This window comes from Balaenoptera acutorostrata, chromosome 10, assembly GCF_949987535.1.
Source record: "Balaenoptera acutorostrata chromosome 10, mBalAcu1.1, whole genome shotgun sequence".
NCBI classification, from domain to species: domain Eukaryota; kingdom Metazoa; phylum Chordata; class Mammalia; order Artiodactyla; family Balaenopteridae; genus Balaenoptera; species Balaenoptera acutorostrata.
The window spans coordinates 39,931,554-39,952,546 of NC_080073.1; the positions used below are offsets into that span (position 1 = coordinate 39,931,554).

General features: G+C 53.2%; 2 protein-coding genes and 1 long non-coding RNA gene across 16 annotated transcripts; 2 read left to right on the forward strand and 1 right to left on the reverse strand.

Annotated features, from left to right (window-relative positions):
* Positions 1–242: 242 nt before the first annotated feature.
* Positions 243–12,034, forward strand: SLC26A6 (solute carrier family 26 member 6). 14 transcript variants are annotated; one of them, XM_057554483.1, is made up of 22 exons: positions 323–360; positions 931–1,054; positions 2,260–2,381; positions 2,464–2,603; positions 2,844–2,954; positions 3,503–3,666; positions 3,864–4,028; positions 4,106–4,258; positions 4,575–4,657; positions 4,742–4,889; positions 5,162–5,275; positions 5,446–5,523; positions 5,857–5,952; positions 6,044–6,150; positions 6,319–6,388; positions 7,367–7,459; positions 7,545–7,649; positions 7,972–8,064; positions 9,193–9,372; positions 9,567–9,621; positions 9,877–10,013; positions 10,235–10,383. In XM_057554483.1, exons 1-22 carry the CDS (start codon positions 338–340, stop codon positions 10,247–10,249), a joined length of 2,376 nt encoding a protein of 791 aa, XP_057410466.1. In that variant the 5' UTR covers positions 323–337; the 3' UTR covers positions 10,250–10,383. The 14 variants fall into 14 exon arrangements, with proteins under 14 accessions (XP_057410468.1, XP_057410469.1, XP_057410459.1 ...); XM_057554484.1 differs by having other exon boundaries at positions 9,196–9,372; XM_057554485.1 differs by lacking the exon at positions 931–1,054 and having other exon boundaries at positions 243–360; positions 2,223–2,381.
* LOC114236157 (uncharacterized) lies at positions 404–1,585 on the reverse strand. The gene is made up of 3 exons (XR_003622169.2): positions 1,508–1,585; positions 929–1,017; positions 404–811 (listed from the first exon to the last, which is right to left on the reverse strand). It is a non-coding gene; the product is annotated as an uncharacterized LOC114236157 (long non-coding RNA).
* A 956-nt stretch (positions 12,035–12,990) lies between the features above and the next one.
* On the forward strand, positions 12,991–13,854 carry TMEM89 (transmembrane protein 89). Its single transcript, XM_007168796.2, has 2 exons — positions 12,991–13,303; positions 13,669–13,854. Exons 1-2 carry the CDS (start codon positions 13,010–13,012, stop codon positions 13,852–13,854), a joined length of 480 nt encoding a protein of 159 aa, XP_007168858.1. The 5' UTR covers positions 12,991–13,009.
* Positions 13,855–20,993: the final 7,139 nt, after the last annotated feature.

Sequence of the window (20,993 nt, forward strand, 5' to 3'; positions counted from 1 at the left end):
GCGGCTACGGCCAGGCCAGCTCGGGTCCTTAGTCCCACTTCTGCGATAACAACCGGCTCAGGGAGGAGAGCTAGGCTGGCCACGAGGGGGAGCACAAGCCAAGGCTCATGGGGAGGAAGGGGTTAAATCTCCCTCCTCAGGGTTCGCGGAGCCGGGAGACCGCCCCCTAGGCTCCGCCCCGGCACGCTGACTGGCCCAAGCCTTCCCCGTCCTGCCCGGGGATTGGCCCCTGGGAGCGCGCCTCAGGCTTCGCCCCCGTCCCGGCCCCGCCTTTCGGGCCGCTGCGGCCTCTCGCTCGAGCTGTGGGGACTACCGCCTCTCGGCTTGCCCACCCGCCATGGGGCTGTCGGAAGCGCCGGGGTGAGTGCAGGGCGCGGCCCCGGTTCCCAGTGTTCGAGTCCGCGAGGCGCGGGCCACCCCTTGGCCCCGAGCAGGCGCCCGGCTTGGGTTAGCTCGGAAAGGGTACCGCCGAGTCCGGAGCAGGCATTTCCCGCCTGCCGCGCCTCGGTTTACCGCTTTGTCGATTTTCTGCAGGCGGCTGCCCAACCGTAGCGAGGGATGGGGCGGGAGCCGGCGCGACCCCAGCCCCTGCGGGCTGTGCGGAAAGCCGCTCGAGCGCCGTCCGAGGGCTAGCCGGGGGCCGCCTCCCGGCGGCTGTGTGCGGAGGAGCCCCGGCCCAGGAGGTGCGCCGGTACGGCGCGTTTGGGCCGGGACGTGGCTGCAAGAGTGTCCGTAGCTAGGGTCTGGGTCCACCCAGGGATGCAACTGGTCCGGGATTGTGCGCTCCGGCCCTTCTGGCCGCTGGGCCCTCCTAGAGGGAGGGGTCAAGGATCTAAGCCCCTCCCTCCAAGCACGGGTTCGACGGGGGGGAGGGGGAGGGGGAGGGGTGGCGGGAGTGGGAGCCCTTAAAAGACCTCGAGTGACTCACAGAGGAGGGGCCACGGGGCTCGAAGATCTCTGTGAGCCGGCAATGCCAAGAGTCTCTGAGGATCGTCCTCGCACCCATTCCACTGCATCCTCCAACGGGGACATCCAGGTTAGGGGCCCTTTCCAGGTGAGCTCCTGACCCTCGGGTGGGAACCTCACCGTAGGTCAGAGCTTCTCACAGATCAGAACTTTCCTGACAGGTGAAGCCTTTCCCAGCAGGGGAGAGCTTCCCTCCAGGTAAGATTCCCCCCTCTGAGATCCATTCCCAGGTGAGAGTTTTCTCCCATTACAGGTGGGAAGCTCCCCCAGGTCAGAGCTTCCCTTAGGTGAGAATACCCTCCAGATCAGAACTTTCTTGGCAGGTGAAAACTTTCCCTGCTAGTGAAAGCTTTCCCCCAGGTAAGTGCTCCCCACTCCAAGAGCTCCTATTCCCAAGTGAGAACTGTTTTTGAGACAGCTTCCCCCAGGTAAGAACTGCACCCCTTCCCCCCCAGATCTCCTATTCCCAAGTGAGATCGTTTCCCTTAATCAGGTGGTAGCCACTGGGCAGATCAGAGATTCACCCCAGGACAGAACTTACCTAGCTGGTGAAAACTTTCCTGTCAGGTGAGAGCTTCTCCTTAGGCGAGATCCTCCCGGAGATCTATTCCCAGGTGAGATTGTCCCCCCTTGAAATGGGGACTTCTCTTTCCAGGGGGAAAACTCTCCCTCCCGGTGAGAGCCATCCCCTGGCTTTCCCAGATTAGGCCTGAGCTTGTCCAGGTCTACAACCTGGACCCTGTGGCTGGAGGCCTGGGGGCAATCTTAGCCCCAACACTTTCCTTCTCGTAGAGGCTTCTCATGTGAAGAGAGACTTGCCTGGTTTGCTGGATTCCTTCCTTGCGTGTGCTCTCAGACAGCATGCGCTGGGCTCGTGGGGCAGCTGGATAAGGACTCGGACTGGACTGGGATTGGCTGGAGAAGCGTTGGGGCTGGGAGGAGGGGGCTGGGAGGGACAGTCAGCCTGGAACCTAGATTGGTGAACACTCAGGGCTGGACTGAAGTGTGGCTTGTGTTCATCCTGCTGCCTCTTTGTGGGGCACTTTGGCCCAGCAAGAGTCTTCCACCAGCCAAAGTTCAGGTACTGCCCCTGCCTGGGCCTGGGCATAGGGCCTGCAGGAGCCAGCTGGGGGGTTGGACCTACCTAGATCTTGGGATCTAGAAAAGTCAGGTGGGCGACTCTGTGGTCCCAGGTGGAGGTCTAGGGGAGGTTGGGCCAGGAGTGCCCTCACTGTGTCTCTGGCCTCACCACCCAGACAGAGGGACGCACAGGCACTGCTGTCCACAATGCAGGCAATGGAGCTGAGGAGGCGAGATTACCATGTGGAGCGGCCACTGCTGAACCAAGAACAGCTGGAGGAGCTGGGGAGCCGGAGCTCAGCAACTGGGACCCTCCAGTGGCGAACCTGGTTTCGGTGAGGCTGAGGTGGGGGGTACTGGGGGCACTGGCAGGACTCAGGTAGCCCCTGTCTGTGATACCTACCCTTGTGTCCCCAGGTGCTCCCATGCTCGGGCCCAAGCCCTTCTGCTCCAGTACTTCCCAGTTTTGGCCTGGCTACCCCAGTATCCTGTGCGTGATTGGCTTCTGGGTGACTTGTTGTCTGGCCTGAGTGTGGCCATTATGCAGCTACCACAGGGTGAGCCACCCTTGACCTCGAGACTGTCCCCTCAACCCTTGGATGGTGACCCCGACCCTTCAAGGCCCTGGCCTGTAATCTGTGAACCACTGCCTGCCCCCGCCTCCCCCCACCCCTCCGCCAAAAGCCAGAAGCATGACCCCTGCCCCTGCAACTATGGCGCATGACCCAGGGCTGGGATTTCCTCATCCTTTCAAGACCCTGGCCTCCAAGTCTACATTGCTACCATTCCACCTCCAGGCCTGGCCTATGCCCTCCTGGCTGGACTGCCCCCCGTGTTTGGCCTCTACAGCTCCTTCTATCCTGTCTTTATCTATTTCCTGTTCGGCACTTCCCGGCACATCTCCGTGGGTGAGTGGAGCCAGGAGGATGCCCACATTCCCCACGGAGGACAGGGTGAGGGAGGGCTGAGCAGGGCAAGGAAACGCAGGGAAGAGGGAGGGAGGCATTGATGCCAGGCCAGTGGGAGACTGGCCCAAGAGTCATTCCAGGCAGGACTGGGCCTCTGACCGTGGAGACAGATTCAGATTACCTAGAGGCCCTGGCCCAGGAGGATATGGGTGGGTGAAGCAACTCAAGGGGCCCAGACTTGGCATAGACCTGAGAGCCTGAGGCAGACCATGTCCCCTTCCCCATTCCACTTTTCACAGGGGGAGTGGTCCTGAGCCAGTGGACACAGGTGGGACAAGGTAGATGATGCAGGGCCAACATTTCTAGCCACACTCAAGAGCCTTTGAACTTAGAGTTCATACCTGACTGCTAGCGCTGCCTCTATTTGCACAGCAAGTCTGAGGATATTGGTCTAGAACTGGGTGTCTCCTGGCCTCTCCCTTAAGACCAGGACTCCAGGGCAGGGCAGTGCCCCCTCCCCTTCAGACCACCCTGATCTCCCCCCGCAGGCACCTTTGCTGTCATGTCCGTGATGGTGGGCAGTGTGACAGAATCACTGGCTCCAGATGAAGCCTTCCTGCAGGCCTCAAACTCCACTGTCGATGTGGCGGCCAGAGATGCTGCTCGAGTGCAGGTGGCCTCCACACTCAGTGTCCTTGTTGGCCTCTTCCAGGTGCGGAGCAGTCAGGAGTACAGGCCCCTGACTGCCAGACCCACCCCTCACCCCATCTGCCAGGTCCCCTGAGTGTCTGGCCATCACCATCTTCCTCCTCCTCATCACTCATCCCCCTCTGATCCCACCTGCCCTGGGCTCTGCCCCGGCCACCCCCAGGACCCTCTCCTCCCCTGACTGCCCTGTGCACCCCACAGGTGGGGCTGGGCCTGATCCATTTTGGCTTCGTGGTCACCTATCTGTCAGAGCCTCTGGTCCGAGCCTATACCACAGCCGCGTCTGTGCAGGTCTTCGTCTCGCAGCTCAAGTATGTGTTTGGCCTCCATCTGAGCAGCCGCTCTGGGCCACTGTCCCTCATCTATGTGAGTGAGGGTGGGAGGAGGGAAGGGTGGGTGGGCCCAGGACCTTGAGTGCTGGCTGTGACCCCCCCTCCCCTCAGACAGTACTGGAGGTCTGCTGGAAGCTGCCCCACACTGTGGTCGGCACCATGGTCACCGCAGTTGTGGCAGGGGTGGTGCTCGTGCTGGTGAAGCTGTTGAATGACAAGCTGCGGCGACAACTGCCCATGCCGCTCCCCGGGGAGCTGCTCACGGTTCGAATTCTGGTGGAGGGGAGGGGGGGCAGGGGGAAGGGCAAGTGAGGAGTCCCTGCTGTGTGGGCGTCCCTCAGATAGTTAAAGACTAGTTGGCGTGGGCACTGAGGACTGGGGGGACCACAGCCGACAGCCCCTGACAGCATCTCCCTTTCCCCAAAATGGTGGTGTCCATCTCTTACCCTATCGCTGACTTCTGCCCACCCCTCTGAAGGTTTCGCTTCAGGCCTCTCTCTTTACACCCAAAGTGATTTCTCCATCCCCCTTAACGGTGGTGCCAGCACCTACCTCCCCTGACTCTGTCCTCTCCCCGCAGCTCATCGGGGCCACAGGCATCTCCTACGGCGTGGGACTGCAGCACAGATTTGGGGTGGATGTCGTGGGCAAAATCCCTGCAGGGTGAGCTCCGGCCCCTGTCAGGTCAGGGAGGGTTGGGTGGCCAGGGCCACAACGTTCCTTTGGCCTCACAGATGCCCCTCACAGGCTGGTGCCCCCAGTGGCCCCCAGCCCCCAGCTGTTCGCCAGGCTTGTGGGAAATGCCTTCGCCATCGCTGTGGTTGGGTTCGCCATTGCCATCTCGCTGGGGAAGATCTTCGCCCTGAGGCATGGCTACCGGGTGGACAGCAACCAGGTCTGGGGAATGGGATGTGAGACATGGAGGGGGCGGGTGTACAGAGACCCCAGGGCCTGGGGGGCTGGAGTATCAGGTGGGAGACAGGGAAACAGCAAACAGATGTGCTGGGGCCACATGGGGGACTGAGGGTGGGAGAGCAGGACACATGGGACAGCGACCAAGTCTTTGGGGGCTACCGAGTGGGGATGGAGGTTGGGGATGCATAGGCCTGGACACAGTGACCACGCACTGCTAGTGATGTGTCCTCACACCTGCACTACCCCCATCAGGAGCTGGTGGCACTTGGCCTCAGTAACCTCATCGGGGGCATCTTTCAGTGCTTCCCTGTGAGCTGCTCTATGTCTCGGAGCCTGGTACAGGAGAGCACCGGGGGCAACACACAGGTGGGCTGCAGGTGTGGGCTTGGGTGTGCATCTGCACGCACACGGCTTTGCCTGGGTGGTCCTACCCCCTGCTCTCCTCCCTCCCCCCTTCTCCCCCTTTCCCCCTGCTCTCGCCTCCTTCTCCCCTACACTCCCGCCCACCCATCTGCCCGCTCACTCCCACTGTACAGGTGGCTGGAGCCATCTCCTCCCTCTTCATCCTCATTATCATCGTCAAACTTGGAGAACTCTTCCAAGACCTGCCCAAGGTGAGCCGCCATCCCGCACCCAGCCAGGCTTGAGGGCCTTGGCCAGGCCAGGGACTCAGATCAGTCAGTCAAGGCCTGGGTGAGGGGGAGGGATACAGGGTCATGCCCTGTTTTTCAAGCTTGAGATCTCTGGGTTGAGATTTGGAGTCGACAGTCAGGGGTAAGAATCTTTGAGAGTCAGACCCAAGTTGTTAGGTCCGGGGGCAGGAGGTGGCTAGTGTCCTTCGGGGTCACACCCAGGTGCTTGAGGACAGTCTGGCTCATGCCGGCTGGTCAGGGTTGTCAGCATCCCGCACCCCTCAGTAGCTCCTGGTGACCCTCCCCCTCCCTCAGGCAGTCCTGGCTGCTGCCATCATTGTGAACCTGAAGGGCATGTTGATGCAGTTCACCGACATACGCTCCCTCTGGAAGGCAAATCGAGTGGATCTGGTGAGAGGCCTGGGAGCCCAGGGGTGGGGTCAGGGCCTTCAGCCCCAGTGACCCTTCTAGACCCTGTTGACTACTACCCTTCTGTTTTTAGCTCATCTGGCTGGTGACCTTTGTGGCCACCATCCTGCTAAACCTGGACCTTGGCCTGGCAGTTGCGGTAGTCTTCTCCCTGCTGCTCGTGGTGGTCCGCACACAGCTGTGAGTCACCCCTTTGGTTCCCCCCTCATTCCAGCTGGTGAGGGAGTGAGGTCCACGCTGGTTTCCCCCAGCTTTCCCACATCTTGGGGGGTGACCCAAGGCTCCTTAGAACCCCCTCATTGCCCCCTCTCCTAATGCCCCCCTCTTCTCACACTCTCTCTTTCACAGGCCCCACTACTCTGTCCTGGGGCAGGTGCCAGACACAGATATTTACAGAGACGTGGCAGAGTACTCAGAAGTGAGTGGCAGGGGCTAAGCCAGAGGATGGCGTGGATGGGGTGGGACAGAGGCAGACTGGGCCATCCCTTATCAGGTCCTTGCGTACTTGGCAAGGACACGGGGGTGGGGCGCTAAGGGTGCTTTGGTCCTTGGAATTTCGAGGGAGGAATTTGGGTCTCTGACCCCCATACTCAGAGTAGGGGCCTTAGGGCCTGGGGGAGGAGTCTGTCTTAGAGGCCGCAGTACAAGCCCCATCCTGCAGAGTAGCCCTGGGTCAGGAATGTAGAGGGGCAGGATCTGGGGCACGAGGATGTAGGGGGAGGCTGTTTGCTGACCTCATCAGTGGGGTTACTGAATCTCTGTCCTTTACCTTCTGAGAAGTCTCACGTCAAGCCCTGGGAACAAAGGTGGGGGCTCTGGAGTAAAACAAGCTCATTTTCCCTGATGGAGCCTTGAAGGCTGAGCATAGTATGATGAGGCAGAGTGAGGGAAGGACATGAGGGGAGAAGCTCAGCTGGATGGAAAGGGAGGTGGGGGGTGGCGCAGGGACATCGTTCAGGCCCAGAGGCTGAGCAGAGACCTGGAGTGTCCTGAGCGGGGTGGGAGCCGGGGAAGGCTTGGCTGGGCTGGCAGCTGAGGAGGGTCTCTCTGTCCACATACAGAAAACAGACCCCAGTGCTGGGGCTGGAGACCCAAGTGGAAGCTAAGAGCCATTGAAACCTGGCCTGGGTATTGGCAGAAGGACAGGGGAGATGAGGTGGGAGAGGTTCAGGATGCCCTGGAGGAAGAAGCAGCAGCTCTGACAGGCCCAGCTGAGGGGTCAGGATGACCCCACCAGCTTCTGGGAGGGCACGGGCCGCAGGCCGGGCCTCTGTTGGCTGGGAAGCAGAGGGTTGGTGATGGCAGGTACTGGGGTACACAGGGGAGGAAAGAAAGAGAACAAGATGCAGCTAGGAGAGACGAGGGCTCAGCCACCCCCAACCTGACCCATCCCCAGGCCAGGGAGGTCCCCGGCGTGAAGGTCTTCCGCTCCTCGGCCACCATGTACTTTGCCAACGCTGAGCTCTACAGTGACACGCTGAAGCAGAGGGTGAGGCCTGGGGTCCACAGCGGGAGGGGCAGACAGTCTCTCACCTCCCCAGTGTCCACATCCCCTGCCCTGCCCTTTGCTCTAGTGCGGTGTGAACGTGGACCACCTCATCTCCCAGAAGAAGAAACTGCTCAGGAAGCAGGAGCTAAAGCTGAAGCGACTTCAGAAAGAGAATAAGCTCCCGAAACAGGCAGGGGCCCTTCTGACCCCACCCGTCCTTTCTCCTAGCCTCCTGGCTTCTCACCCTCATTCTTCATCCCTCCTCCTCTCTCCCTGATGCCCCCAGCGACCCTGCAGGTCAGGGTTCTGGGGGCAGTTTTGTTTTTCTCCTGCCTCCTAAGCCAATGATGGCGTGAACCATCACAGTCCTCTTCCCAAAGTAGGTCAAAACCCCACAGCCTTCAGCCTGGCTGCCCTGGTCCCAAGCTTCAGCTCCTGGTCCACCTGCCTGGCCTGGTTGTCATATGACAGCTGGGACACCTCTTTCCTGGTCCCCCTCTTTCCTGGCCTAGGCTGCCGCCTCCAAAGGCACTTCCATTTCCATCAATGTCAACACCAGTGTCACAGACATCGAGAGCAACGATGTGGAGGGCTCCAAGGCCAAGGTGAGGCTGGAGGTGGGAGAGCGGCCAACCATGAGCTGCAGGGATGAGAGTGCCCATGTGTGGAGTGGAGTGATGGATCAGGTGCTCTGCAGGGAGATCTCTAGTGATATGCCATAGAATTCTGCTTCTGGCTCTCTGATCTGTAATCTGAGGCCTAGCCAAAGACCTTGAATTTGTGAATTCTACAAGACCCTGCAGTCTGTGTTCATGGGCAGAGGGAAGGGATTGGGCATGTGGGAAAAATCTGGGATCAAAGGGGACACGAATCTCAATTAGAGGCTCAGGCAGGACTTCCCTGGCAGGCCAGTGGTTAAGACTCTACGCTCCCAGTGCAGGGGCCATGGGTTCCATCCCTGGTCAGGGAAGTTCCACATGCCGTGCAGCGCCCCCCTCCCCCCAAAAAAGACTCAGGCAGGGTGCCAGGATATCTGTGTGTGCACGTGTGTCCATGTGTCTCTTCTTTTTTTTTTTTAATAAATGTATTTATTTATTTATTAAACTAATTAATTAATTTATTTTTGTCTGTGTTGGGTCTTCGTTTCTGTGCGAGGGCTTTCTCTAGTCACGGCGAGCGGGGGCCACTCTTCATCGCGATGCGCGGGCCTCTCTTGTTGCGGAGCACAGGCTCCAGACGCGCAGGCTCAGTAGTTGTGGCTCACGGGCCCAGTTGCTCTGCGGCATGTGGGATCTTCCCAGACCAGGGCTCGAACCCGTGTCCCCTGCATTGGCAGGCAGACTCTCAACCACTGCGCCACCAGGGAAGCCCCATATGTCTCTTCTGGTTTGTCCCCATCCTCAGTCAGTCACTCTGGCTGACTGAGGATGGGGCGTGGTCTCTGATGCCCTTCCTTCTTAAGTGTCCCTGTTAAGTATGGGCCCAGGAGGTAACAGAGCAGTAGATGCATATCTGTGTGTGCTCCCGGAGTCTGGGCACCCTCTCCTGTGTGTCCCCATGTGTCCCTCCTGTCTTTACATACAGGCTCCCTGTCTCCATATCCTCATGTGTCCACTGCATGTCCCATATACGTGGCCGTTTACACGTCTGATCCTGTGTGTCTCTGCACGTCTGTGTATGTTCCCTGCCTTTACCCTCCGTGGGCGGCCCTTGCAGTGTGTCTGGTTTCCCAGCAGGTGAGCGCAGGGACTGAGCTAGAGGATACAGCAGCCAGGGGTCAAGAAGATGCCAAGGCCCCAGACATGTCCTCACTGAAGACCCTGGGCCTGCCTCAGCCAGATTTCCACAGCCTCATCCTGGACCTGAGCTCCCTTTCCTTCGTGGACACTGTGTGTCTCAAGAGCCTGAAGAATGTAAGGGGCTGGGGGCACCCCTAAGAAGGGCCTTGGGGGAGGACAAGGCCCTTCAACCCTGACCCCATAACTAACTCCAAGAGCCCTCTGAGCCTAACCCCCAACCCTCTGAGCTCCCCCCCACCAAGCCTGCCCAAGTCCCCCCTCGGAGCCCCTGAGCCTCCCTCTGAGTCTGGCCCCCTTTTCTGCCACAGATTTTCCGTGACTTCCGGGAGATCGAGGTGGAGGTGTACATGGCCGCCTGCCACTGTGCGTGGGGTGCAGACAGCAAGAGCGGTCTGGGGAGGGGGTGGGGATTCTGGCCAAGGAATCTGCCAGGCAGCACAAGGAAAAAGTCTTTCTCTGAAACTGGAGGTCAGAGGTGTCCTGGGAGGGAGGGGTCAAGGGTCAAGAGTTGGGGTTTAGCTATAAGCCTCAGGGGTGGTGGTCAGGATGACATTCCGCCAGTGCCTGGAGGTTCCTGGGGGTTCTGCGGGTCAGGGGAGACCAACTCCTTGCCTACAGCTCCCGTGGTCACGCAGCTTGAGGTGGGACACTTCTTCGATGCATCTATCACCAAGCAGCATCTCTTTGCCTCTGTTCACGATGCTGTCATCTTTGCACTCCAACACCCGAGGTCCAGCCCTGTCAACCCTGTTTTGGTGAGCTGACCTCTGTTGCTGAGCTCTTTTTGTTTATCTACTGCTTGTCCCATCCTGACCCCATTTCCAGGAAGTCCACCCTTCCTCGATGGCTCTGATTAGGTCTGCCCCCAGTGGATCCACTGCCTTCCCCTCCTGCCTTTAGAGGAAGCTGCTCCCAGGGGAGGGGGTAATATGTCCTTCGGAAACTGACAGGAGCCTCTCCTCCTCTCCCTGCCCAGGTTACCAAACTCTGACCGTGCTGCCACCTTGCCTGAGACTGCCCACCTCTGGAGGTTGCGACAGGGTACCCGTGAGGACCCCCTACCCCTGGGCTGCCTCCAGATGTCACCTGGGAGTCCCCTCCGTACACACGCACATAACTCAGGGATGGAGGTCCTGGGACTCCAAGTTCAGTGCTCTAGGCCTGGGATAAGGCACTGGCCGAGTTGGAGGAGCATGCATGTTTTTAGCCTCAGGAATAAAGATTTGTTTGCCCAATGCCAGGCTCTGCTGTGGCTTGGTGGGGGCTTGGCAGGGGCAAGGGTATAATCCACAGCCCTGGCTCCTGACCCTTCTTATGCCCCAAAGTGGGAATTGGGGTCGGAAGTTGGGGGGAAAGTTCGGGGAGGGCAGGGTCAGGCAGGGGGAGTGTGGAGCAGGAGGGAGAGCTGCGGGGCTAGGCCCAGGATGGGGGCGTCCCAGGTCCAAGTTCCTCCCCAGCCACGCGCAGCCCTCGGCACCTGTGTCCTCGGCTGTAAAATGGTTGGAATCAGAGCTGCTTCTCAGGAATGACCTGTTCTCAGGGACCCCTGATAAGATGCAGAGCAGGCCTGGCACTACTGGGCAGCCCCTGGAGGGTGTGGTGTGAACACCTGAGCAACCAGCCGAGGAAGCACAGGGTATTCACAGGTGTTGCCAGTCTGCATTGAGAAGTAAGAATATGGGAATTCCCTGGCAGTCTAGTGGTTAGGACTCAATGCTTTCACTGTCAAGGGTGAGGGTTCGATCGATCCCTGGTTGGGGAACTAAGATCGCACAAGCAGCATGGTGCAGCCAAAAGAAAAGAAAAGAAAGGAAAGAATGTGCATGATTGATTTACCTGGGAAAAATGCTTATTTGTATAATTAGATCACCTGGGCTTTGCAGGTCACCATCAGCCAAGAACCACGTGTTGATTTCTGCCATAAAACACCAACATCTGGGCATGTGGCCCAGTGGGCAGCAATGGGCCTTCAGGCCAGCTGATACTGAGTGACTGGGGGCCAGGGTAGGGGGGGATCGAACCTTTCTGGGCCTCAGTATCCTCATCAGGAGAGCAGAAATGGTAATAGTACCCACTTCACAGGTTCCTCAATGAGTATTAAATGAGTAAATGCCACAAACAGCTTGCAACAGTGCTGGGCTCACGTGACCTGCCAAAACAAGTGAGCCTGCCGTTCGCAGGTCCCGACCAGGCCCTGGGCTCTGTGCTGGACCAGTGGACAGAGGCTGCCCTGCCCTGCAAGTCACAGAGGCACCCCTTGCCTGGCTGTTTCTATCCTGGCCTGTGTTAGTGCCCTGCTCTGTGTTCACAAATCATCTGTCCTTTCCCCACCCCCAAAACCCTGCCCAGGAAGTCAGGGCCCTTTGTCACACTGCCTCCAGGCACCAGGAACAGCGCCGGGCACAAGGAAGTGCTTGGTAAATACTGGTTAAGTGAACCTATGTACTGGAGTGGAAGGTAAACCTCAAACATGAACTTGCAGATACAGGCAGACCTTGTTTTATTGCACTTCGCCGATACTGTGTTTTTTACAAATTGAAAGTTTATGGCAACCCTGAGTCAATCAAGTCTTTTGGTGCCATTTTTCCAGCATCATTTGCTCACCGCATGTCACTGTCACATTGTGGTAATTCTCGAAGTATTTCAAACTTTTTCATTATTATTATATTTGTTAGGAGGATCTGTGATCAGTGATCTTTGATGTTACTACTGTGACTCGCTGAAGGCTCAGATGATGGTTAGCAATTTTTAGCAATAAAGTGTTTTTTTAAATTAAGGTATGTACTTTTTTTTAGACATAATGCTATTGCATGCTTAATAGACTACAGTGTAGTGTAAACATAACTTTTATATGCACCGGGAAACTGAAAAATTTGTGCAACTCGCTTTATTGTGGTGGTCTAGAACCGAAGCACAGTATCTCCAAGGTATACCTGTACTTGGAAATGCTTTGAAGAAAATGAAACAGGGTCAGGAATTCCCTGGCAGTCCAGTGGTTAAGACTCTGCGCTTCCATTGCAGGGCGCACGGGTTCAATCCCTGGTTGGGGAACTAAGATCCCACATGCCACAATGCGGCCAAATAAATAAATAAAACAGGGTCACGTGAAAGAGAAGGGACTGTGTTACCCAGGATGGTCATGGGAGGGAGACTCAGGGAGCAGGTGACACTTGAGCTGAAATCCAGCCGTGAGAGTTCTCTTTCTAGGACAGTGCTCCTAGTGTAGGGAACAGCAGGTGTGTTCAAGGAACACCAGGGAGGCCTACAAGAGGCAGGAGGGGAGACCAGAGCACTGAGCACCTCACAGGCCAGGGTGAGCCTTCAGGCTTTATTCAGAGAGTGCGCGCCCACATTTCTGAGTGCTCACTCTGCTGCGACGTGGACCATGGGGCTGAGTCTGGGCATAGGGGAGCAGGGAGCAGCTCTGTGTGCTTAGCTTGGTTGGCCTGTGGTTGGTGCTGCCACTGGTGGAGAGCAGCATTAGGAGCTGTGGGTGTTAGAATTTTAGGGTTTGTATGTTAGGTGAGGAGGAAGGAGAGGGGGAAGGAGGCATTCTCTCATTCCTGGGCCCCCAAGCCTGCCCTCCTCCCCGGCCCTGGAATCCCGCCCCCCGCCCCATATTTTCTGGCCAGGCCGCCCCTCCTGAAAGCCGTGGGCCCAGCTGGAACCTACTGCCTCACCTGCCCCTGGGGGAGGAGTGTTTGTCCGTTGCCAGGCGCCCAGGTTCCGGCCCCTAGTACTTGCAGCAGCCATGCTGCACGCACAGTCCTTCCTGCCATGGCTGCTTCTGCTAGCGATGCCTGTCCGCACCCACACCTGGTCACGGCCCCTGTGGTACCAGGTGGGGCTGGACTTACAGCCCTGGGGGTGCCAGCCAAACAGCCTGGAGGGTTGCAAGGGCAGCCTGGGCTGTCCTGGCCATTGGATGGGCCTGGGGGTGAACCGCATCTACCCAGTGGCTGGGGTCACCGTCGCCACTACCATGATGCTGATGCTCAGCCGTGCGGTGATGCAACGGCGGCGCTCACAGGCCACTAAGAGTGAGGTGAGCGTGGCACTGCTCTGTCCCCACAGCCTCCTACCTCTGTTCATACCCAATGAGCTCATAATTCTCTACCCATCCTCCCACTCATGTCTTGTGGGCCTCCTGCTGCCCCTCCCCCATCACTCACACCCCAGGGTCCCTACATCTGTCCACACCCAACAGTCCCTGGCCATTTCCCATGGGTAGTACCCTGCCCCATCCTCCCTCTTTATTATCCCTATTCCTCATCCAGCCTCCATGGGCCCCATGACCATACTAGGCCACAACAGACCCTCCACGATCCTCCATCACCCTAAGTCCCCCTTCCCACCACACCTCTGTCCCGTTCCTCTGTTCTCACTCCTGCCTCTTGGTCCTATCCTCAGCATCCGCAGGTGACGGCTAACCCCTGTGCACCCTGGAAACGACGGGCCCCGATCTCAGACCGTGCCCTACTCCTTGGGGTCCTGCACATGCTGGATGCCCTCCTGGTCCATATTGAGGGCCATCTGCAGCGTCTAGCCACCCAGCAGCGAACCCAAATAAAGGAGACTCCTGCCCAGAGCGGGTGACCCAACATACTGCTCTCTTTGCCTGGTGGCCTGTTGGGGCGGGGATGGCCTGAGGCTCTGGGCCAGGCTCAGGCCTGTGTGTCTTACTCTCTCCAGGCCTGTCTGAACCCTGTGCCCCTTTTCTACTTTTAGAGCCAGCACACCCATCGAGGCCTCGGTGCCCATTGATGGCTGGGTAGGTGGGCCCCAGGCTGGCTCACACTGCTCCATTGCCCACACCAACTGACCCCTCCTCTCTAGGGATCCCACTCATAAATACAACTGCTCTTCTGGGGCTCCTCAGGGGCCCCCAGTGTGTTGGGAGAAGACTTGGCCATCAGGGCAGATGTGGGTGGTCCAGAGAGGGCAGCCCAGAGGTGACCACCTGGCTGAGTCAGCTAGGGCTCCTGGTTGAGCCTGCGGGGCCTGAGCTGGGGCTGGGGGTAGAGGGAGGGCCCTGGCTGCCTTCATCTTTGTGACATCTCAAACATGCTCTGGCACCTAAGTGGCCCTTGCTCTGAAGCTCCTGGAAGTGGGATGAGGGCTGAACCTCCCCAAAGGGGCCCTCACCTGCTTCCTCCCTTCCTTCTACCATAGGCATCAGGATCTGCTGATGAACAGAACAGGCTCCTCCCACACCAACTCACAAATAGGGGAGGGTAGAGGTGGTGATGAAGCAGACTCAAAAACTCAATTCCTCTGCAGAGAGTTGTGCTGAGCCAGTTGGAGTAGGGCTGGTGTGGGCTGACTGCTGGGACCTGAAGGGTGAGTGGGGTGATGAGAGGACGGGGAGAGTGCTCCAGTCAGAAGGATAAGCACATACAAGGGCCAGGTGGGGAAAGAGACCTTGACCTGTTCCATGAACTATAAGATGGTCAGGATTTCAGGGGAAAGAAGGAATTCTGGAGCACAGGAGAGGGCAGGCTGGGAAGGGACAGGAGTTGGTGTCTCCTAGGGAGGCTGTGGTAGGCAGGATAATAGCCCTCAAGATGTCCTTGGAATCTGTGAATATTTTACAGTACATGGCAAAGAGGATTTTACAGATGGAATTAAGTTAAAGACATTAAAATGGGAAGATTATTCTGGATTATTTTGGTGGGCCAAGTGTAATTGCATGAGCTCTTAAAAGTGGAAGAGGAGGGCAGGAGAGTTGGTCGGATTCAAAGTGTGAGAGGTACTAATCCTCTGCTGCTGGCTTTGAAGGTGGTGGAAGAGATCTTCCACCACCCAAAGATCCAAGGAATTCAGATGGCCTCTAGAAGCTGGGAATGACCCTTGGGTGATAGCCAGCAAGAAAACAGAAACCTCAGTCCTTCAACCACTATGATCTAACTTCTGCCAATAACCTGAATGACCAAGGACACATTCTCCCCTAGAGTGTCCAGAAAGGAACACAGCCCTGCTAATGCCTTGATTTTAGCCCAATGACATCCATGTTGGATTTTGGGCCTACAGAACTGTGAGATAATAAATTTGTTTTGTTCTAAGCCATTAAGTCTGTGGTGATTTGTTATGGCAGCAATAGAAAACTACTAAATATTGGTATCAAGAGTGAGAGGTACTGCTGTAACAAATCCTAAAAATGTGGAAATGGCTTTGGAATTGGGCAGTGAGCAAAGGCTGGAAGAATGTCAGGGAGCATAATAGAAAAAGCCAAAACTACCTTCAAACAACTGTTAGCAGAAATTTGGACATTAAGAATGCTGCTATTGGGCTTCCCTGGTGGCGCAGTGGTTGAGAATCTGCCTGCCAGTGCAGGGGACACGGGTTCGAGCCCTGGTCTGGGAAGATCCCACATGCCACGGAGCAACTAAGCCCGTGAGCCACAACTACTGAGCCTGCGCGTCTGGAGCCTGTGCTCCGCAACAAGAGAGGCTGCGACAGTGAGAGGCCCGCGCACCGCGATGAAGAGTGGCCCCCACTCGCCACAACTAGAGAAAGCCCTTGCACAGAAACGAAGACCCAACACAGCCAAAAATAAATAAATAAAGTTATTAAAAAAAAAAAAAAAAAGAATGCTGCTATTGAGGGCTCAGAAGAAAATTAGGAACATGTTATTGGAAACCAGGAGTAAAAGGAATCTTTGTTAAATAGTTGTGGGAAGCTTAGTGAAATCATAAACCGTATTTGGATGGAAAGCAGAACTTGTAAATGATGAACTGTAATATTTAGCAGAAAAAATTTCCAAGTGAAGTGCTGAAGGTGCCACCTGATTTCTTCTTGCTGAAAAACATTGCTGAAAGAAATTTAAAAGACCTAAATAAATAGAAAGACATTCCATGTTCTTTGATTGGAGAACTTAATACTGTTAAAATGGCAATACTACCCAAAGTGTTCTACAGATTCAGTGTAATCCCAGTGAAAATCCCAATGGTGTTTTATAAGAGAAATAGAAAAACCCATCCTAAAATTTATATGGAATCTCAAGGGACCCTGAATAGCCAAAATGATCTTGGAAAAGAAGAACAAAGTTGGAGGACTCAAACTTTCTGATTTCCAAAATGTACTACAAAGGTACTGTAATCAAAACAGTGTGGTGCTGGCATAAGAATAGACATATAGACCAATGAAATAGAATAGAAAGCCCAGAAATACACCTTCACATATATATTCGGTTGATTTTCAACAAGAGTGCAAAGACCATTTAATGGGGAAAAGATAGTCTTTTCAAAAAATGGTGCTGAGAAAACTGAATATCCACATGCAAAAGAATGAAGTTGGACCCTTACCTTACATCATATACAAAATTAAGTAAAAAGGATCAAAGATTTAAATTTAAAAGTTAAAACTATAAAACTTTTAGAAGAAAACATAGATGGAAATCTTCATAATCTTGGAGAAGGCAATGATTTCTTAAGTATGACATTAAAAGAACAGGTAACAAAAGAAAAAATAGATAAATTGGACTTCATCAAAATAAAAAATTTGTGCATCAAAGAACACTATTAAGAGAGTAAAAAGACAGCTCACAAAATGGGAGAAAATATTTGCAAATCATATATCTAAGGAGGGACTAATATCCAGAATACCTAAAGAATTCCTACAACTCAGCAACAAAAAACAAACAAATTCAAAAATGGGCAAAGGACTTGAATAGACATCGTCTAAAGAAGATATACAAATGGCCAATAACCACATGAAAAGATGCTTAACATCACTAGTCATTATGGAAATACAAATCAAAACCACGAGATATCATGTCACCCCCATTAGGATGGCTATTGGAGAATAACAAATATTGGTGAGAATGTAGAGAAATTAGAACACTTTTGCATTGCTGGCAGGAATGTAAAATGGTACAGCCACTACAGAAAACTGCTTGGTGGTTGCTCAAAAAGCTAAAAATATAATTACCATATGATCCAGCAATTCCCCTCCTAGGTAAATAACAAAATAATTGAAAGCAGCATCTCAAACAGATGCTTGTATGCCAGTGAGTGTTCATTGTAGCATTATTCACAATAGCCAAAAGGTAGAAACAGCCCATGTCCACCAACAGATAAATAGATAAACATCATGCTAAGTGAAATAAACCAATGATAAAAGGACAATGTTGAAAGATAAACTGAGGCATGTTTAAAAATTTTAAGAGTTTATTTGAGCAAAAATTGATTCAAATCAGGCACATCCAATCTAGCAGGTAGAAAAGAGCTCCAAGGTGCTGAACAAAAATGAAAGATTTTGATAGGCAAAAGGGAGTGGGAACAAGGATACTATAGCAGGCAAAAAAAGCAGGTTGGTTATTGCAAAGTTACTTTCCTTTAGGGGATGTCATAGTATAACAGGCAGATGACCTGATCAAATAGTGTTTATCAGGAGATTCCTGATTGACTGGTTTAAGATTCCATTTCTGGGAGAGCCCAACTAAAACCAAGACTTGGTTTGGTGGCCTGGGGCTTAGCATAAGCGACTCTATTTTGGGCCTGTTATCTTTTTAACAACAAAACTCTATGATCCCAGTTATATGAGGTACCTAGAACAGTCAAGTTCATAGAGACAGAAAGTAGAATAGAGGTTGTCAGAGATTTGAGGAAGGGGGAAATGGCGAGTTATTGCTTAATGGATATAGAATTTCTGTTTGGGATGAGGAAAAAGTTTGGAAAGCAGACTAGATAGTGATAATGGTTGCACAACTTTTTTTTTTTTTTTTTTTGGCTGCACTATGCGGCTTGCGGGATCTTAGTTCCCTGGCCAGGGATCGAACCCGGGCCCCAGCAGTGAAAGTGCTGAGTCCTAACCACTGGACTGCCAGGGAATTCCCTGCACAACATTTTGAATGTAATTAATACCACCGAACTGTATAATGTTAAGATGTAGTAATGGTTAAGGTGCTAAATGTTATGTATATGTTAGCACAATTTAAAAACTAAAATTAAAATAAAAGAAAAAGAAAAAATCTAGAAGAATAAACTGAAGTGTATATCAAATATTGAGTGAGGAGAGTAAGGTGAGTGCCAGAGCCCTCTCAGGCAGCCTGCATGGACCTGCTTTTACAGTTTTGAGACTCTCTTGGGGGAATAAAGGGAGTCTCAGAGATGGATAGAGAAATGAGGCCTGGTCAAGAATTGTTACAAAATTCAGTTTGCAAATTAGGGGGAAAAAGGGTATTTTGGTCTCACCTCACCCCATAGGCCAAGTAAATTCCAGAAGATCAATGAGTCATCAAAGGCTCTTGCCAAATCATTGCAATGACCACTGCTTGTACTTGACCTTTTAGCAGCATTTCCTTTTTGACCAATCTCTTGAAACATATCCTTCCCTGGGCGTCTACCACATCACACTTCCTGGTTGTCTCATTGTCCTTCCCTTCTCACCCCAGGGTAGCAGTGGGGGGGGGGGGAAGGGGGGGGTAGGTAACTGGATTAGAAATTATTGGATTTGCTAAAAGATTGGGTGTGGATTTTGAGAGAGAAGAGTCAAGGATGACTCCTAGATTTTTAGCCTGAGCAACTTGGTTAATGGAAGTGTCATTTACTGAGATGAAGACAATTATGGGGGGAACAGGTTTGGGAGGGAAAGTAAAGAGTTCAAGTTTAGCATTTTTTTTTTCCGGCTGCGCTGCACGGCATGCAGGATCTTAGTTCCCCAACCAGGGATCGAACCCGCGCCCCCTGCAGTGGAAGTGTGGAGTCCAAACCACTGCACCGCCAGGGAAGTCCCAGCTTTAACATGTTTTTTTTTTTTTTTTTAATAAACTTCTTGGCTATTTTTGTTTTTTAAAAATTATTTATTTATTTATTTATTTATGGCTGTGTTGGGTCTTCGTTTCTGTACGAGGGCTTTCTCTAGTTGTGGCAAGTGGGGGCCACTCTTCATCGCGGTGCGTGGTCCTCTCACTATCGCGGCCTCTCTTGTTGCGGAGCACAGGTTCCAGACGCGCAGGCTCAGTAGTTGTGGCTCACGGGCCCAGTTGCTCCGCGGCATATGGGATCCTCTCAGACCAGGGCTCGAACCCGTGTCCCCTGCACTGGCAGGCAGATTCTCAACCACTGCGCCACCAGGGGAGCCCTTCAGCATGTTTAACTGAGATGTACAGGGAGGTAGGACAAGAACAGGAGAGCATGGGAAACTAAAAGTGGAGAAGGGATGAGACTCTAAAGAGGAAAAAGTGGCCAATCACTTTAAACAAGACTGAGCACTGGCCATTAGATTTAGCAACATGGAGCTCATTGATTACCTTTACAGGTGTGGTTTTGGAGGAATTAATTGGGGGTGGGATTGGAGTGGGTTTGGGAAAGAGTGGGAGGAGAGGAATTGGAGGCAGTGAGCTCTTTGGGGGAGCTCTGCTAGAAGGAAGGTGCACAATACGCTGGTCACTGGAAGAGGTTGTGTCACAGGCAAGAGGAGTCTAAGGAGACATGACAACGAAATGGAATGTGGTATCCTGGATAGGATCCTAGAACGAAAAAGGATATTAGGTAAAAACTAAAACTAAGGGAATCTGAATAAACTATGGAGTTTAGTTAATAATAATATGTCAATATTGGTTCATTAATTGTAACAAATGTATCACAATAAGGTAAGCTATTAATAGGAATAACTGTGCATGCCTGTATGTGGGCAGGGATATATGGGAAACTCTGTACCATCTGCTCAATTATTCTGTAAATATAAAACGGTTCTAAAAACTAGTTTTTAAAAAACTAGGAGATTCTATTTCACTTTATTTTTTCATGTCAAGATCATAACATAATTTTAGCTCACAAAATATTTATCAGTGCACACTTAAGCATCTTCTGTCTGATTTTTATAAAAGAAAGTTTTGAGTGATATTTTGAAGATCACAGAAAACCTCATATACCCGTAAAAGGAAGTACAGTTCAGAAATACGCTATTATTTCAAAAGCAACAAACATTTTTTGTAAAAAATTTATTTTTATTTTACTTTTTTATTTTTGGCTGAGACCCGCGGCTTGCAGGATCTTAGTTCCCCAATCAGGGATTGAAACCGGGCCACTGCAGTGAAAGCGCAGAGTCCTAACCACTGGACCGCCAAGGAATTCCCTAAAAATTTAAAATTATGTATTAAAATAATACAGAAGTGTAAAAATGGTAGCCTCTTTTCCCTTCCCCTGAATTCATTTTCTGTAAGTCACCTGAATGAGAGTTTAGAGTGAGTTCCTCTGGATTTTTTTCTATGTAGCCTATTAGAAAAAGCACTTCGTTTTGTTTTGTGTGTGTTTTGTTTTCCAAACAAGGAATCCTTTTCACAAATTAGTCTCTAAAACTGTTGTTTTTTTCTTAGCAATATATTGCTAAATTCTTTCCATGTCAACCGTCTGAACTTTCTCCATTCCTTTAAAGAGAAAACCGTGACTTTCAGCAGCAGCCTCATAGTCCCAGGTTCCACCCTGGTGGTTTAGCCCTGGGGTTGCGATTCGCAAACATGCTGTGGCTGCGCTCCCCGCCCGCCCGGCCGCTCTGAGCACTCAGTGGAGTCGAGGCGCCCACTGTTGGCGAGAAACATCGCGCACTCTGCCCCCCACGCCACCACCACGGGTGAAGAGGGAAGATGGACTGGATCCAGAACAGACCCGCGCAGGACGATGACTAGCCAGATGGATTAATGCGCACTGGTACCCAGGGACGCGAAGACAAGAACTAACGACCAGCAGAGAATGAATATCCACGGCGTCCTCCGCCAGGGAGCAGCCGAGCGC